Source organism: Terrapene carolina, unplaced genomic scaffold (genome assembly GCF_002925995.2).
Source record: "Terrapene carolina triunguis isolate 2854851 unplaced genomic scaffold, T_m_triunguis-2.0 Scaffold95, whole genome shotgun sequence".
NCBI classification, from domain to species: Eukaryota; Metazoa; Chordata; order Testudines; family Emydidae; genus Terrapene; species Terrapene triunguis.
The window spans coordinates 15,726,088-15,743,388 of NW_020664446.1; the positions used below are offsets into that span (position 1 = coordinate 15,726,088).

Genomic DNA, 17,301 nt, shown 5'->3' on the forward strand with positions numbered 1-17,301 from the left:
GCATTGCACCCCACATTAAATTCACGCACTGCATGACACACTGTGAGGCTCTGGCTGCTAAAAAACTGGAACCTGAAGCAAACAAGGTTTTGAATGATGCAGTGCAAATTGTGAATTTCGTAAAAGCAAGACCTTTTAAAAGCTGGCTCTTTTCTATTCTGTACAATGAAATGGGCTCTCAATAGGACAAGCTCCTTCTGCATACGGAAGTCAGATGGTTGTCCCAAGGGAAGGTGCTTCACCATGTCATCAGTCTCAAGAATGAACTCCATCTCTTCCTGACAGAACACAACCCTGCACTGGCTGAAAACTTAACCGATGAAAGACGGCTCTCGAGTCTTTGCTGTCTCGTAGACATTTTTGAGAAATTAAACGATCTCAACACTTCACTCCAAGGAAAGAACAGCAACATCTTGTTGCTTGGTGACAAGATTTCTGAATTCCTGAAGAAGCCCACGCTGTGGAGAGAGAAATATGAAGAAAGAAATGCAGACGGTTTCCAGTGCCTCAGTGAATTCACAGAAGACTATCAAGTTGACTACAAACACATTGATGAAGTTGTCTCCAATCACCTGAAAAATCTCCATCAAGAGTTATTAGAGAAGTTTCGTGGCTAACCAGCCGAGGAGGTTGATTGGGTTAGAAACCCATGATGTGCAGATTTGTCAGCTACACATCTCCCTCTTGCTGACGAAGAAATAGAGTCAGAGCTGTCAAGTGATCGTACCCAGCTGATGGGATCCAAAAGAAAAGCACTGGAAAACTTTTGGCTCTCTGTGAAAAAGGAGTATCCCAGACTCTCAGCAACTGAGAGTGGAAATGCTCTTGCCATTCGCATACACATACCTATGCACATACCGGTGCAAGGATATTTTGCGCCCTAGGCGAAACTTCTACCTTGCACCCCTCCCCCTCCCGCACATCGGTTCATTGAGGGGCAAATCCCAATGAGCCTTTATAGACCCCAGGGGCCAGCCGTGCCCAGGGGCTGCTCCCCAGATCAGGTTTGCCCCTCTCTGCCCCCTGAACTCCCCTGGAAGGTGCACAGCTCCCCTCCGAGCCCACCCCGGTGGCCCCCGCCCTGAGTCCACTCACTGGCTTTGCCGGGGTTGGGCTGCTGCAGCAGCTCGGCAGGGAGGAGCTCCTTCCGGAGGCATCGGAGAGCCAGAGCATCGGCTTGCGGGGGCAGCGAGCCCCAGCCATGGAGGAGCCGGCACGGCGCAGGGGGGCAGCAGCCCTACAAAGGCGGCAGCGCGGCTAGCGGGGAGCAGCCACACCCCCACCCCTCCTGCTCAGGCTGCAGCCTGCCACCCCCCCCCCCGGGGGCTCCTACAGGCTGCAGCGGATGCATGTGGGTGCTGGCCCCCCATGCACCCCCCGGCTGCCCCCTCACCATGCTCGGGCTCCGTGGCTCCCGGGCATGTGAGCCACCGCCAGGGCACAGGGCCCTGACCCTGCCCCAGGAGGGGCAGCGGCGGCTCACACACCTGGGAGCCGCAGAACCCGACCGTGGTGAGGGGGAAGACGGGGGGTGCGCCTGCCCAGGCTGCGACCCACCCGGCGCCCCCCCCGGGGGCTCCTGCAGTGGATGCATGCGGGCGGTGGCCCCCGTGCACCCCCCTGGCTCCATCCTGCCATGCTCGGGCTCTGCGGCTCCGGGCAGTGTGAGCTGCCGCTGCCCCTCCTGGAGCAGGCTCAGGGCCCCGCTCTCCGGTGGCTCACATGCCCGGGAATCGCAGAGCCCGAGCGTGGTGAGGGGGAAGCCGGGGGGCACATGGGGGCCGCCGACCGCATGCATCTGCTGCAGCCTGCAGGAGCCCCCGGGGGGGGGACGCACCAGGCCACAGCCTGGGCAAGAGGGGCGGGGGGTGTGGCTGCTCCCTGCTAGTGGTGCCGCTGCCTTTGCAGGGCTGCTGCCCCCCGTGCTGCGCCGGCTCCTCCATGGCTGGGGCTCGCCGCCCCCACAAGCTGATACTCTGGCTCTCCGGTGCCTCCGGAAGGCAGCTCCTCCCTGCCGAGCCAGGGCACTGCTTTTTTAGGGTTACCATATTTCAACAATCAAAAAAGAGGATGGGGGGAGAGTCCCACCCGAGCCCCGCCCCCCTCCACTCCCTCCCACTTCCCGCCCCCCTCAGAACTCCCAACACCCCCTGCTCCTTGTCCCCTGACTGCCCCCTCCTGAGACCCCCCCCACCCTATCTGCCCCCCTAGAACCCTACCCCCTACCTGTCCCCTGGCTGCCCCAATCCTTATCAAGACCCGCCCCCAGAACTCCTGACCCATCCAACCCTCTCCCTGCTCCCTGTCCCCTGCTTGCTCCGATCCCTCTCCACAGCCCCGCCCCTTGACAGCCCCCCAAGAACTCCCGACCCATCCAACCCCCCCCCGCTCCCCGACTGCCCCCCCGGGACTCCCCTTACCACCATGCCGCTCGAGCTGCTGGCTCCACCTGGAGCCAAACCAAACAGGCTGCGGAGCACACAGCCCCGCCCCCGCAGAGTGCTGGCAATGGGACACTGAGGCAAGGGGAAGGGGGAGCGGGGGAGGGACTCTGCCTGCTGGAGGCCAATGGGAGTGGCTAAATCAGGCCCAGGCGCCCAATCAGCCACGCCACACTCTGTGTGAGGGGAAGGCAGGGGAGGGGAGGGAGGAAAAATCCCAGACGCCCCCAACCACTTGGTGCCCTAGTTTGTTTATGAGAAAGTCATGCAAGACAGTATCAAAAGCCTTACTAAAGTCAAGATATACCACATCTACTGCTTCCCCCCTATCCACTAGGCTTGTTACCCTGTCAAAGAAAGCTATCAGGTTGGTTTGACATGATTTGTTCTTTACAAATCCATGCTGATTGTTACTTATCACCTTATTATCTTCTAGGTATTTGCAAATTGATTGCTTAATTGTTTGCTCCATTATCTTTCCAGATACTGAAGTTAAGCTGACTGGTCTAAACAGTATAAAGTCACCAGGACCAGATGGTATTCACCCAAGAGTTCTGAAGGAACTCAAATGTGAAATTGCAGAACTACTCACTGTAGTTTGTAACCTATAATTTAAATCAGCTTCTGTACCAAATGACTGGAGGATAGCTAATGTGATGCCAATTTTTAAAAGGGCTCCAGAGGTGATCCCAGCAATTACATGCCAGTAAGCCTGACTTCAGTACCCAGCAAACTGGTTGAAACTATAGTAAAGAACAAAATTGTCAGATGCATAGATGAACATAATTTGTTGGGGAAGAGTCAACATGGTTTTTATAAAGGGAAATCATGCCTCACCAATCTACAAGTATTCTTTGAGGGGATCAACAAACATGTGGACAAGGGGGATCCAGTGGATATAGTGTATTTAGATTTTCAGAAAGCCTTTGACAAGGTCCCTCACCAAAGGCTCTTATCCCATGACAGCTTACTTTGCTTAAGAGGGAAGGTCCTCTCATGGATTGGTAACTGGTTAAAATATAGAAACAAAAGGTAAGAATAAATGGTCAGTTTTCAGAATGGAGAGAGGTAAATAGTGGTGTCCCCTAGGGGTCTGTACTGGGACCAGTCCCATTCAACATATTCATAAATGATCTGGAAAAAAGGGTAAACAGTGAGGTGGCAAAATTTACAGATGATACAAAACTACTCAAGATAATTAAGTCCCAAGCAGACTGTGAAGAGCTACAAAATGATCTCACAAAACTGGGTGACTGGGCAACAAAATGGTGATGAAATACAATGTTGATAAATACAAAGTAATGCACAGTGGAAAACACAATCCCAACTATACCTATAAAATTATGGGGTCTAAATTAGCTGTTACCACTCAAGAAGGCAATCTTGGAGTCATTGTGGATAGTTCTCTGAAAACATCCACTCAATGTGCAGCGGCAGTCAAAAAAGCAAACAGAATGTTGGAAATCATTAAGAAAGAGAGAGATAATAAGACAGAAAATATCATATTGCCTCTATATAGATCCATGGTACGCCCACAACTTGAATACTGCATGCAGACGTGGTTGCCCTATCTCAAAAAATATATATTGGAATTGGAAAAGGTTCAGAAAAGGGCAACAAAAATTAGTAGAGGTATGGAACAGCTGCCATATGAGGAGAGATTAATAAAACTTGGACTTTTCAGCTTCGAAAAGAGACGACTAAGGGGGGGGATATGATAGAGGTCTATAAAATCATGACTGGAGTAAAGAAAGTAAATAAGGAAGTGTTATTTACTCCTTCTCATAACACAAGAACTAGGGGTCACCAAATGAAATTAATAGGCAGCAGGTTTAAAACAAACAAAAGGAAGTATTTTTTCACACAACACACAATCAACCTGTGGAACTCCTTGCCAGATAATGGGGGTTCAAAAAAGAACTAGAGAAGTTCACGGAGAATAGGTCCATCAATGGCTATTAGTCAGGATGGGCAGGGATGGTTTCCCTAGCCACTGTTTTCCAGAAGCTGGAAATGGATGACAGGGGATTGATCACTTGATGATAACCTGTCTGTTCATTCCCTCTGGGGCACCTGGCATTGGCCACTCTCGGAAGACAGGATACTGGGCTAGATGGACCTTTGGTCTGACCCAGTATGGCCAGTCTTATGTTTTTAGGTTCTTATGGTCTGTAATTCCCAGGGTTTCCCTTTTTATAGATGTCAAGTATCAGAGGTGTAGCTGTGTTAGTCTATATCCACAAAAACAATGAGAAGTCCGGTGGCACCTTAAAGACTAACAGATTTATTTGGGCATAAGCTCTCGTGGGTAAAAAAACCACTTCTTCAATTGCATCTGAAGACGTGTGTTTTTTTTACCCATGAAAGCTTATGCCCAAATAAATCTGTTAGTCTTTAAGGTGCCTCAGGACTCCTTTTTATAGATGGGCACTATATTTGCCCTTTCTCTCCCATCTTCCATGACTTTTCAAAGATAATAGCTAATGGTTCAGATATTTCCTCAGTCAGTTCCTTGAGTATTCTAGGATGTATTTCATCAGGCCCTGGTGACTTGAAAACATCTAACTAGTTCAAGTAAATTTAACTTGTTCTTTCGCTATTTTAGCCTCTATTCTACCTCATTTTCACTGGCATTCACTATGTTAGACGTTCAATCACTACTAAACTTTTGGTGAAAACTGAAACAAAGAAATAATTTAACACTTCTTCCATTTCCACATTTTCTGTTATTGTTCTCTCCTCCCTCCCCCTCTCCCCCATTGAGTAACAGGCTTACCCTGTCCTTGGTCTTCCTCTTGCTTCTAATGTATTTATAGAATGATTTCTTGTTACCCTTTGTGTTTCTAGCTAGTTTAATCTCATTTTGTGTCTTGGTCTTTCTAATTTTCTCCCTACATACTTGTCTTATTTGTTTATATTCATCCTTTGTAATTTGACCTAGTTTCCATTTTTGTAGGACTCTTTTTTTGAGTTTCAGATAATTGAAGATCTCCTAGTAAAGCCAGGGTGGTCTCTTGCCATACTTCCTATTTTTGCTTCCCAGGGGATCTTATCTACCAACTCCCTGAGTTTCCTAGAGTCTGCCTTCTTGAAATCCATTATCTTTATTGTGCTGTTTTCCCTCCTACCATTCCTTAGAATCATGAACTCCACCATTTCATGATCACTTTCATCTAAGTTGCCTTCCACTTTCAAATTCTCAACCAGTTCCTCTCTATTTGTCAAAATCAAATCTAGAATAGCCTCTCCCCAGTAGCTTTCTCCACCTTCTGAACTAAAAAATTCTCTCCAATACATTCCAAGAACTTGGATAATCTGTGCCCTGCTGTATTATTGTCCATGTCTAGGTAGTTGAAGTCCCCCATCACCACCAAGTCCTGTGCTTTAGATGCTTTTGTTTGTTGTTTAAAAAAAGCTTCATCCACCTCTTCTTCCTGGTTAGGTGGTCTGTAGTAGACCCTTACCATGATATCACCCTTGGTTTTTGCCCTTTTTATCCTTATGCAGAGACTTTCAACAACTCTGTCTCCTATTTCCATCTTAAACTCAGTCAAAGTGTATACATTTTTAATTTATAAAGCAACATATCTTCCCTTTTTTCCCTGCCTGCCCTTCCTGAGCAAGATGTACCCTTCTATACCAATACTCCAGTCATGCGTATTATCCCACCAAGTCTCTGTGATGCCAGTTGTGTCCTAGTTGTGTTTATTAACTAGCATTTCAAGTTCTTCCTGCTTATTCTCCATACTTCTCACATTAGCATACAGACATTCAGATACTGATTTGATTTTCCCCTTATGTTCTCTCTTGTCTCTCCCTTATCCCTGCTATAACAGCCCATGCACCTCCAGACTCCAACCCTTCTCCCAGGTCTCCATGTTTTGGACTTACCTGTGGACTTTTGTCACTTGCCCCCCCGTGAAAACTAATTTAAAGCCCTCCTCACTAGGTTAGCCAGTCTGTATCCAAATATGCTCTCCCCTTTCCTCGATAGATGGACCCCATCTTTGCTTAGCAGTCTTTCTTCCCAGAACAGCATCCCATGACATTTTGTCAGGTGTCCTTTTATTGCACCTTAAATTTCTCATGCTTCAATTCTTGGCACCTGGTCATGGTAACTGGGGCACATGCTGGAGAGATGAGCAGGGCAGAGGACTCTTCTTCAAAGATTGTACAGCCACTCCATGAAGGTACTTCAGCCCAATCACTGCAGTAGTTTGTAGGTGACACTTCTGTTGAGGGAGGAATTGGAGGATCTGTGGCTCATACTCCACCCCCTCACTGTCTCCTACACATTGCCAGACAAGGGACTGTACACAGGAGGGTTTCGCTCCCCCACATCTGGCCCATCAAGCCAACCCCCATTGCAAAGCACAATTGCTCTGACTGAGCTACACAGGAGGAAACAAGCGTTGCCTCTTAAAGAACATTTTTGTTTGGAGCCACAGATGATAATACTAAGCAGCAACTTATTGATGATGCACTGTTTATTATTAACTCAAAATTATAGCTAGATGAATAAGTAATTTTGGATATAAAACCTGAACCTCTGCTAATCTTCAGAACTGAGAAGTTATTTATTAATACTTATTTATTAATAGAGGCCCCAACTGAGATCAAGACCCCATTGTGCCAAGAACAGTAAGAGAAAGGGGTGGGAACAGAGGCAGATTAAGAATAACTGGGGCCTGGGCACAAAGAACATTTGGGTCTCCCAGGCTCCCTTAAAAACACAAATATACCAAAATGCATTAATACAAAGACTCCATGCATGCCCTTAAAGTTTCATATTCCTTTTAAAGAGATTACATGTTATTATTTTGATTCTGTCACTTGTATCCCATCAAAGGTCCTTTTCACCACCATCTATTGAACTGAGAGTCATTTAGGAAACTAATTACAGCCAGACTTTGCGTATCATTCCCAGTAACATCTGTACATAGCAATGGACAAACTGTACTACATTTAATAAACTGTAAATGTCTCTCTTTTAAGTACTCATTACACTTACCTTTTGATAACACAATCACATTATGTAACCTAGACTACAAACAGCACAAACATGATATCATATGGGGGTTCAGAAGGGAGAGAGGAGGATGTGCAGGGGATAGAGGGGGCAGGAGGAGGTTGTTAGAGAATTGGAGAATATGAAGCAGTAGCAAGGTCATGGGGGTTCTGCAGGGCAAGAGGAAGACTGGGGAGTGTGCTGAGGAATGTGGAGGGAAGGTAGTAAACAAGGGGGGATTGGGGAGCTTGGTGTGGGAGAAGACAGAGGAGAATGCAAGAGAATGTGGGTCCAGAACAGGAGCTGAGAAGGGCAGGGGAGAAGGAGTAGGAATGGGAGGGGGAAGGGAGCACAGGTGAGTGCAGAGGGTAGGTGAGGGACAGGAACATCTGATGGAGTAAAGAGGGAGAATGTGAGAGGTTGGCAGTGGGAGGGGCCCAAGGCAATGAGAAGAGTGGGGCTAGAATGGCAGCTCCCCATCCCTGGGGGCTAGGGGAGAACAAGTCACATCACCCCTGCCAGGACCAGCAGAAGGAGACGTGCTGAGGGGTACACGCCAAGTGGAATTTAAATCTCACAGATCAACCCACACGGAGTATTTATCGAATCCCACAAGTTGTAAACCAAGTTCAGGATTTGGGATTGGCAAAGGGCCGAGGGTGGTAACAGGAACAAGCCACCAGCCTCCCCCTGCCAGCCATCCAGCTTTGCTACAGACACTGTACTCTGTATCTGCCTCGGCTTCCCCCAGCCCCAGGCTCCACTGGAGCCCCTTCCGGGCACCGCCACATTCTGGGCTCCAGGTTTTCTCCGCCTTCCCGACCCAGCTCCACTCTGGACTCTCCTCTCCAGCTTTCCCCTGCCTCCCATCTTGCCTGGTCCTGCCACGCAGCTCCGGTTTCAACCACTGATCTAAGGATGCCCAAGACAGAAATGCCCAGTTCCCAACAAGTTCTTCAGCTAGTAAGGAGATTTGCAGGTGGGAAGTGAAGATCTTGCAAACCTCTCCAAAGATGTGGCTAATTTTGATAAAGTTTCAGATGGGCATTCGAGATTGTGCAGTCTGATCCAGTATGAAACCATACTGGCATCAGTTAACTATAGGTACCAAAACAGAGGCTGGTTTTAAAAGTTTGCCCTAGAACTGTGGAATCACCAGTTTTCCTGATCCCATGATTTTTCCAGTATGGCATCCCATGACCTCTTCGAGAATTAAGTCTTTCACTAACAGTTCAATTCTCTAGCCCTTTGTCCCACTTCAGTGTTACTCTGAGTTCCTGCTCATCATGCAGACTACAGTTACAGTTTAACCAAGTAGTGACATTTGTTCAGATGATTACCTACCCATCAACTTGCCACCAGCGAAACAAACAAGGAAACAGAGATGCCAAAAGCCATGGTTCTTTTTTATTTTAAAAAGCATGAAAATCATGGGATCCATGCATCCTGTAACAGTGACAAGTCCAGCCTTGTTGATTTTAGATACAGCTCACAATCTGAGTCTCTTCGGTTAATTAACAATTCCCATATTTAAATTACAGTTTATAAACCCACAAAGAGTTTTAGATGTCTGTTGTACTAATTCACACCTAGATAAAATAGCGAACACATTCGATGTGAATGAGATGACAGTTCATGCCATAACAGAGATTACTGCTTAATTAAGAAAAAAAAAGACAGACTAGGGAAAAGAATACACAGGGAATTAGTGATGGGTTATGGACTCTTTCGCCTCCAGTTCAATGGTACATATCTAACAGGGGCAAGGGAGTCTGGAGTTAATACTCTGATCACTCTTCAATAGCATATGTCAAATATATTGGTGGTCTCAGACTAGTTCCCAGTGGGCAGGTGTACTAAAAAGCACCACCATAACTGACAATAATTTGGACCTTTGGAGGCAGTCTCAGCATGAGGTCAAGTATTGGTAGGGACCTGCAGACTGAACTAATAGTACTACTACACTCTTTATCCTTGTATCTTAAAGAGGGCAGAAAATTGTTTTAAATAGGAAGAAAACAGATGCGGAGGTGAAAGTGACTTGCCCAGCAGGTTGGTGGCACAGCTAGCAATACTGGCCAGATAGTCCATGCCAGATATCCAATGCCCTAGCCTCTGCTGGACCTGTTTGAAGAATAAGACCTGACTCTCCAGTACTCAGAATTCAGCACCTTTGGTGAGCACTGTGTTCCACACAACAAAATGTGTTGACAAATGTTGAAATCATCTGTTGCAAAAACCTCAAAAAGCATGTGACTGCTATGTGCCTAGACATTCAGTGTTGGCTAAGGCACTGTGTCCATCTGTTCCCAACCAAAAGTAATATCCTACTATGCAGCCATGAAAATAAAGAGCCTGATCAGGGAGTGAATGTGATTTAAGTTTCCCATTGCTATCCAGCATATTCTGACTCCTTGCATATCCATTAATTCACAATAACTTCCTGCTGCTGTCTTCTAAAAAATGATTATGCTAATCACCATAGATGCTCAGACACTGTGGTGATGGGGAATATGATAGGAACCTAGATAGATGGAGAGACAGGCTTGTGTTGATAATGACACATGGTGTAATTTCAACAGCTGGTCATGAGGAACAGTTGCTCCAGCTATAGACTTCAATATTTACGTCTGTAAATTTCTAATAAGATGAGGGTGAACCCAAATAGAAGCAGTTCTCTTTACTTTTCACCATATGCTCTTTTTAAAGGTATTTTTTATTCATCTTTTGGTTGGTGCTGTTTAATTTGTACATTTCGTGTGTCAGTCCTTACTCCACTTTTCTGGGTAGCTAAAATATAAAATGAAACACTTATCACAGCTGAGCACATCTGTGTAACACTACACATCTAGCTGCAGAATATAGTTCATGAAATATGTTCTACATCAGATGGCTTAATTGGGAGCTCCACCACGGACAATGTTGCTCTTTTTTATATTATTTCCTCCACCCCTTCCCCAGCCTTCATTGTTCACCTTCTCTGTTCTTACCTACAGCGGGGCCATTTAGGGCACTGATTGTTTTTTGTTTTAAAACAAAAAACAGACAGAAATTATAAAATCTCTTGAAGTTTACAAAGGAATCTTTTCTAATTGCACAAAATAGGAAAACATGTTGACCACTAACATTTCCAGATTTTTTTAAAAAAAGAAATCTATAGGAACACCCCCAATATAGTCATTACCGATTGTATAATGGTATACACCAAGTTCTGAGAGGTTCTGTGCATCTACAGTGGAAGCTGCAGATACACAGCATCTCTCCGAGTGGGCATCTCTCCTTATTTACTGAATCTTCTTTTCAGGGAATTTTTGAAACATATCACTAAAATGTCCCTTGTATCCATTTCCTTTATAAACTATAACCCAGATTAACCCAGGAAAGGAGGTAGGAGGGGGAAAATAGTTTCCACTGACTTTCCAAACAAATATCTATGAATGTGTTTAATGTATTTTAAGTAGCAAAACTAAAAAATGAATTCACTCTGACACACGCATACACCCCAATCCCCCTCTCCTGGGCTAGCTCCTCTAAAGGAACATTCTGCAGTGAACATGTTTCACCTAGACACATATATTCTTTAAACAGAACAGATGTCCATAGCTTTCAAAGTGGAATGAGGCAAGTTGTGCCTGGCGCAGGATTGGAGGCATTTGGATGGCACATCTTATTGTTTTAGTTTGCAACTTGAGCCAATATACTGTGGGAGCTCAGTGTAGGTCAGTGACCCACCAAGAGGAGCCGCTGGGCAGCAGGTCAGATTACAACACTCACTGTCATGCTTTACCTATAAGGAGCCACTTTTCTGTGCCAGACCAATAACTTCTTTAGCTCCTCCCTAAAGCTATCATGCAGCCAGGCATATATGAAGGGATTGTAGCAGGCAGAGCTCATAGCTAACCAGTGGCACAGCAGCTGGACAAGGCTAAAATAATAGGCATCCATGGCATTAATGTTGATGTCCCGGATGAGGTTGAAGGTATGCAAGGGCAGCCAGCACACCCCAAAGACCACCCCCACTACAACCAGCAGGGTGCCTGGCTCTGTCCCAGTTGGCTTGAATCTGAGTGATAGTACCAGGCATGACCCTGTTCTTGAGCTTGAGGGAGAACTTGGTGTAGGAGACCAGGATGGCTAGCAGGGGGCAGAGGTAGGTGATAAGCAGCAGGAAGAGCGCATAGGTCTGACGCTGGTGCTCTTGTTCCCCCCAGAACTCCTTGCACAGAGTGATCTCCTGCTGGCCGAGTTCCACGTAGTAGGTGTGAGCCATGGCTGGCAGTGCCAGGCAGCCAGAGAGGATCCAGATGAAGAGCACCACGTAGGCACCCAGCTGGAGTGAGATGCGGCGCCGCAGTGGATGCACAATGACAATGTAACGGTCCACAACAACGGTGGCCAGAGTGAAGACAGACACGTAGACGGTGACAGGCTGCATGAAGAAGATGAAGTAGCACATGGTGCTGCCGAAGATCCAGCCGCGGGGCTCGAAGATGTAGGCCAGGGTGAGTGGGATACAGGTGGCGCACATGGCCACGTCTGACCCGGCCAGGTTCCCAATCAGGAAGTTGGTGACATTGTGCATCTTCTTCACCTGCGCAATGACATGCACCAGCAAGCAGTTCCCCACCATGCCCACCACCTCCACGGCTGCGTACAGCAAGATGATCGGCGCCTTCAGCTGGTGCACCAGCTGCAAGCTCTGGAACAGTACCAACGTCCCGTTGGTGGGGGTGAGTGCAGACTGGCTCTGGTTGTGGTGAGCAGAGAAATCAGCCATCTTTTCCTAGAGGGCAAGGAAACGGGAAAATTAGTGACACCTCTACCCCCTATGGGCACTAGTTGCACCTCCTCCTCCACTCCCCCAACAGGCCCTAGTGGTGCCTCTTCTTCCAATCCTACCACAGGTACTAGTGGCATCTCCACACACATACCCTAGGGGCATTTATGGCCCCTCCACCCTTACACCACCTACATGGGCACATGTGCAGTTCAACCCTCCCATCAGTGGAGAATAAGATTACAGTGAAAACACCTGGAGGAAGATACTCATGGCCATCCTTTCTAGAAACACCCCTGCTCCCAGGGACACGTGAAGTGAAAACCTCCCCTGAGCGCTAAGGATTGCCGTGCAAACACATCCACGAAAAACATAAGAGGCCACCAGAATGAGTGACACCCTTTGCTTGCAGACACACTTCCCGCTTATATCCCTACCCTGTCGGAAACTCAAGCAAAGAGAAAAAGCACCCAGATGATGCTATAAATGGCCACGAGGCAGACATCTACCCACAGACAGGCATGCAATGGCATCTCCACCGGGGACAGAGATTGCAATGAAAAGCACATGGAGTAAGGTAATAAAGTATAATCAGATACATCATAAATTAATAATCCATCATTACAATACATGATGCAACAAGCAATAAAGTACTATTCAAAAAAAGCAAGTGGATGAAGGATTACCCGAATTAGGGACACACCTCTCTCTCTCTCCACAGAGGCGTGTGAAAAATCCCCAGCCACCGGAGAATAAAGTTGTAAAGACACCTGGAGGAAGATCTAAATGACCCTCGCCACTAGCGACACACGGATCTCCAGACACACGTGCAAATAGAGCCCCATTGGCACGGCACGAGGGGAAAGCAAAGCGAGTGAGATCGACCATTAACAAAGGCGGCGGGAAGGGAATTGTTCAGCCCCTCGAGGCTTTTCCTACCTTTAGTCAGGTAACCTGGCCGCCTGTTTAATTAAGTGCCATGGGAAACGGAGCTGGCCCCAGAATCATTGGCTCCCCCCCCCCCCACAGTGTGAACCCAGCGCCTGCGATCGAGCAGGATGATCCGCTGCTGGGAAGAGTTTCAGAGCCAGGAATTGGCTTTATTCGCGTGCCCCAGCGCCTCCCTCCCCTCCTCTCTCAGTGTGAAGGGGATCGGTCATTGGCGGCTGCGCTGTGCCCGTCCCCAACTCCTTCGCAAGCCGGCAGAGTCCAGCAAAACTCTCAGCCCGGGCTCCAGGCCCGCGGGCTCCCTGCCCAGCGCCCCGCCCTCAGGGCGGAGAAGAGGGGTGCAGTGCCAGCATTGCCGCGCCCCTCAGGGGGGCTAACCCCGGGGCAGTTCCTAGGCGTGTGACTCGGGTATAAACTGTTGCGCCGGGGGAGGTGATGCTGCAGGGACTGGGCTGCAGCACCGCTCGGCGCCGGGAGCCGGCTAGAAAGGGGAGCTCTCCAGGGTGCTGAAGCCAGACACGTGTTACTGCGGCTTAGCACATCAGAGAGCCCCTCGGAGAGCGCTGCGGCGGGTCCGCCGGTGGCGGGGGTATTAGCTCCCAGCGGCGCTGCCAATGAAACAATGCACCATGGTAAAACCAAGCGGCGCCTTTCCCTTCTGGATGAAGGCACAGGAGGCTTTTAGAAGAGCAGAGACCTGAGTCAACAGAGAAAAGATAGAGGGTGCCTCTCTTCTAATGGCTAACTGCAGGGTGCCATGTACTAAGTTAATACATCAAAAGGAGGATTAACACGGAAGCAGATGAAATTGAAAAGGAAAATGATCAATGAAATGTTAAGAAAGGAGACAATTTCAATCTAGTTCATGAGGGGAAACAGAGTTCTGTCTTACCATTCAATTAGTAGTAGTGGTAACTCTTGTATTAGCACCCAGAGACACCCCACCCAGGAAAAATGGGGCCCCATTGTGTTAACAGCTGATAATAACAAGCACATAGCACAAGCGTCCTGTACATTCAGATGTTGATGCTGGCCTTTGAATTCAAGGCAGACAGCTTAAACCAAAATGATTTAGGGCCAGGAAAGAAATTCTTCCTCCTGAAAATTCTAAAGCCTGAAAGTGTCAGTGCAAGATGAATTTTCCAGCCTAAAAATTTGAGGCTCTTCAGAGGGAACCATGGCAATGCTTTGCTGGGAGGTGCCCAATGACCACAGAAGGACTTTCACAGGACTAAAGAACCACCTCACACAGCATCCATTTCCATTCCAAGGGCAAGGTTCACTTTTTGACTTTACCATCACCAATACAAAAACATAGCACATCATATATACATAATAATAAACATTCACAACAAAACAAACCCACATGCGTGTCGCCCCCCCCCCCCAGAGGCAGAAGGAAAGAACATGTGACACGTGCTAACCATGTCAGCAAATGCTCTACTGAAAAGTCCTTAGATTCATAGTATCAGAGGGGTAGCTGTGTTAGTCTGGATCTGTAAAAGCAGCAAAGAGTCCTGTGGCACCTTATAGACTAACAGACATATTGGAGCATGAGCTTTCATGGGTGAATACCCACTTCATCGGATGCTTTCTTAGATTCATAGTGACTCTTCTGAAGAGAACAGAATGGGATAGAATATGTTGCAAGGCCCCTCACCATGTTTTATACTGGCCTGGCCATCTTACATTAAATATCCTTTTGTGGGTTTTTACGGGGCTATGAGACAAATTAACATTTGTCAAAAAGAAAAAAAAATCCATCAACATAATTCCAGCTATGCTTGGCTGTTATATAAATACAAAACTTTGTCAATTGAACTCTAAACCAATAAAAACTTGCCCTAGAACAGTGAAAAGTATTTCATGTAAAGCAGTCATCTTGGGAAGATTCATCTAATTTTATTATAGTTTGTATAATCGAGACAGGAAAACAACCTTTAAATCATTTATACTTCCCCACCCTCAGGAAAACTGAATTTTGAAAGATAAAGACTGATCTTTGAAATTCCACATTCAGGAACAGAGACATTAAGTTACTTTCAATGAGTATTGCTTTAAAAAAAAACCTTAAACATGTGCATAACTTTAATCGCATGACATTCAGGGCACACATGCTTAAGTGCTTTGCTGGATCAAGGCCATAATTATATGGAACACCACCACAGTTCAGCCATGCTGGCAACTTTAGGCTAATTAAGAAATTGTAAGCAGATATTTTAGGAGATTTCTATAGCTTTCTAAAAATATGTGTTCTTAAATGTTCATGATCTATAATTTTAGCAGAATTTAGGAAACGGTTGTTAACAAAGGCTTCTATTTGGTCAAAATTCCCAGCTGTCAGGTGTGTCAGATGACTTAACAACTCATAATTCCTATGATTCAAATTCTCACCAGTCAGTCATTTTTGGCTAGAAAATTAGCATTTTAACTATACCACTAACAAAATACAGTATATTAATATAATGCCTCATGCTTTAACTAATGGGGATTAGGAGGAAACTTTTGCTACAGACAGGTTATCCCATAAAGGTATTCTGCAGGGTTTCTTGCACTTTCCTTTGAAGAATCTGCTACAGGCCACTGTTGGAGACTGGACAGTGGAATAGATAGATCTTGGCTCTGATGCAGTCTGGCAATTCCTGTGGTCTTTCAGAATTAACACAAAATCCTGACTCCAGTAGAGTCAATGGCAAAACTCCCATTGATTTCAATAGAACCAGGATTTCACCCCAGAATTTTCCAAAGAAGATCAACATTTGCTATCACGTTTATCCAACCTCCACAAATTTTCCAATTCCTGATTACATTGTGGGATATTTTGGATAAACAGTTGTGTCCTTATGACAGATGCTATAGACACATGGAATATCAAAGACTGTTGCATCAGCTTTATAAGTGTTATATGCAGGAGCGCCGCCAGCTTTTCTGCCGCCCTAGGTGGCGGAAAGTCCCGCCCCGAAATGCCGCCCCCCACAGAGGCGGCGGAAGGTCCCGCCGCCGAAATACCCCACGGTCGCCGCCCCCCAAATTGTAGCACCCTAGGCGACCGCCTAGGTCGCCTAATGGGTTGCACCAGCCCTGATTATATGTCTCATTGTGGGTGAGGGATTGTACTCTGGCTCCATGGAGGATTTACAGGGTTTTCTGCAGGAACTAAAATTCCTAGGTAGGTAACATGTCAGGAGAAGTCTAGGGAAGTTGTATATATAATTTGACCTGGAGGCCTGGAAAAGAACTGAAAACTGTATAAAGTGATCACCCTGACAGAGGGAGAGAGGTCACTCTCCTCTGATCCAAGAAATGACATGAGACTGTGACCAAGAGGGATAAGCCCTGCGAGAGGGCTTGAAGTACTTTGAAACCTGCCAAAGTAACCATGTAGAAGCTGGGTGATACCCGCTAAGCTAAACATGCATAGAAGCTGTTCATTGTTTTTAAACTATATTTCCTCAGCAGTCTAAATAAACAGTACTTTGCTTTATGAAAGCTGGCTGGTCACTGATTAACCCTGTCACTGCCCGTAGGAGAACAGGATTGCAGGTGCTGAACTAAAAGACTGCCTGCTGAGGTGATTACATTGAATTGCAGGAGACTGCAGGATCCCACTCCAAGCACGATGATTAGCAGAGGCCTGAAATATATGTGGGGTGCTCTCAAGGAGGCTATGAAGAGGTCAGAGGTGCAGCTAACTTGGGGGCAGTGGCAGTCCTCAATCTCATCTTTTATTCCTATTTCCCTTCCATTACAGTGTCCAATTTCCTCTAATGACTGCACTGCACAGGCTTATTGGCTGCAGTGAAGTGGTGTGAGGTTAAAGTAATTCCAGCTTCTAATTATCACATGACCATAAATAGGAAGCAGAGAACAAAAGAGGGGTTATTGTGGGGGAAAGAAGAGTGTAAATTTTAAAAGATTTTAACTCAGAAATTAAGGTACACTGAACTTCATTCCTCTTTGCTGTTCCATTCTATTCTATATAGGTTGTTATACCGCATTCACACCGCATTAAGCCATGTGACTAGACATCTGTCGTTTCTTCTCTATTCCTCTCCCTAGAAGAAGTGTGTCCAGGGAAGTGTCTTGTTTTGATAGTGTGTATCTTTTATTAGTAGTTATTATTATTT

General features: G+C 46.5%; 1 protein-coding gene across 1 annotated transcript; it reads right to left on the reverse strand.

Moving 5' to 3' along the window:
- Positions 1–11,205: 11,205 nt before the first annotated feature.
- On the reverse strand, positions 11,206–12,226 carry LOC112111001 (prolactin-releasing peptide receptor-like). The gene is given in 2 exon segments (XM_024206258.2): positions 11,206–11,482; positions 11,484–12,226. Coding segments are annotated over 2 exon segments (1,020 nt in total).
- Between the last annotated feature and the right edge of the window lie 5,075 nt (positions 12,227–17,301).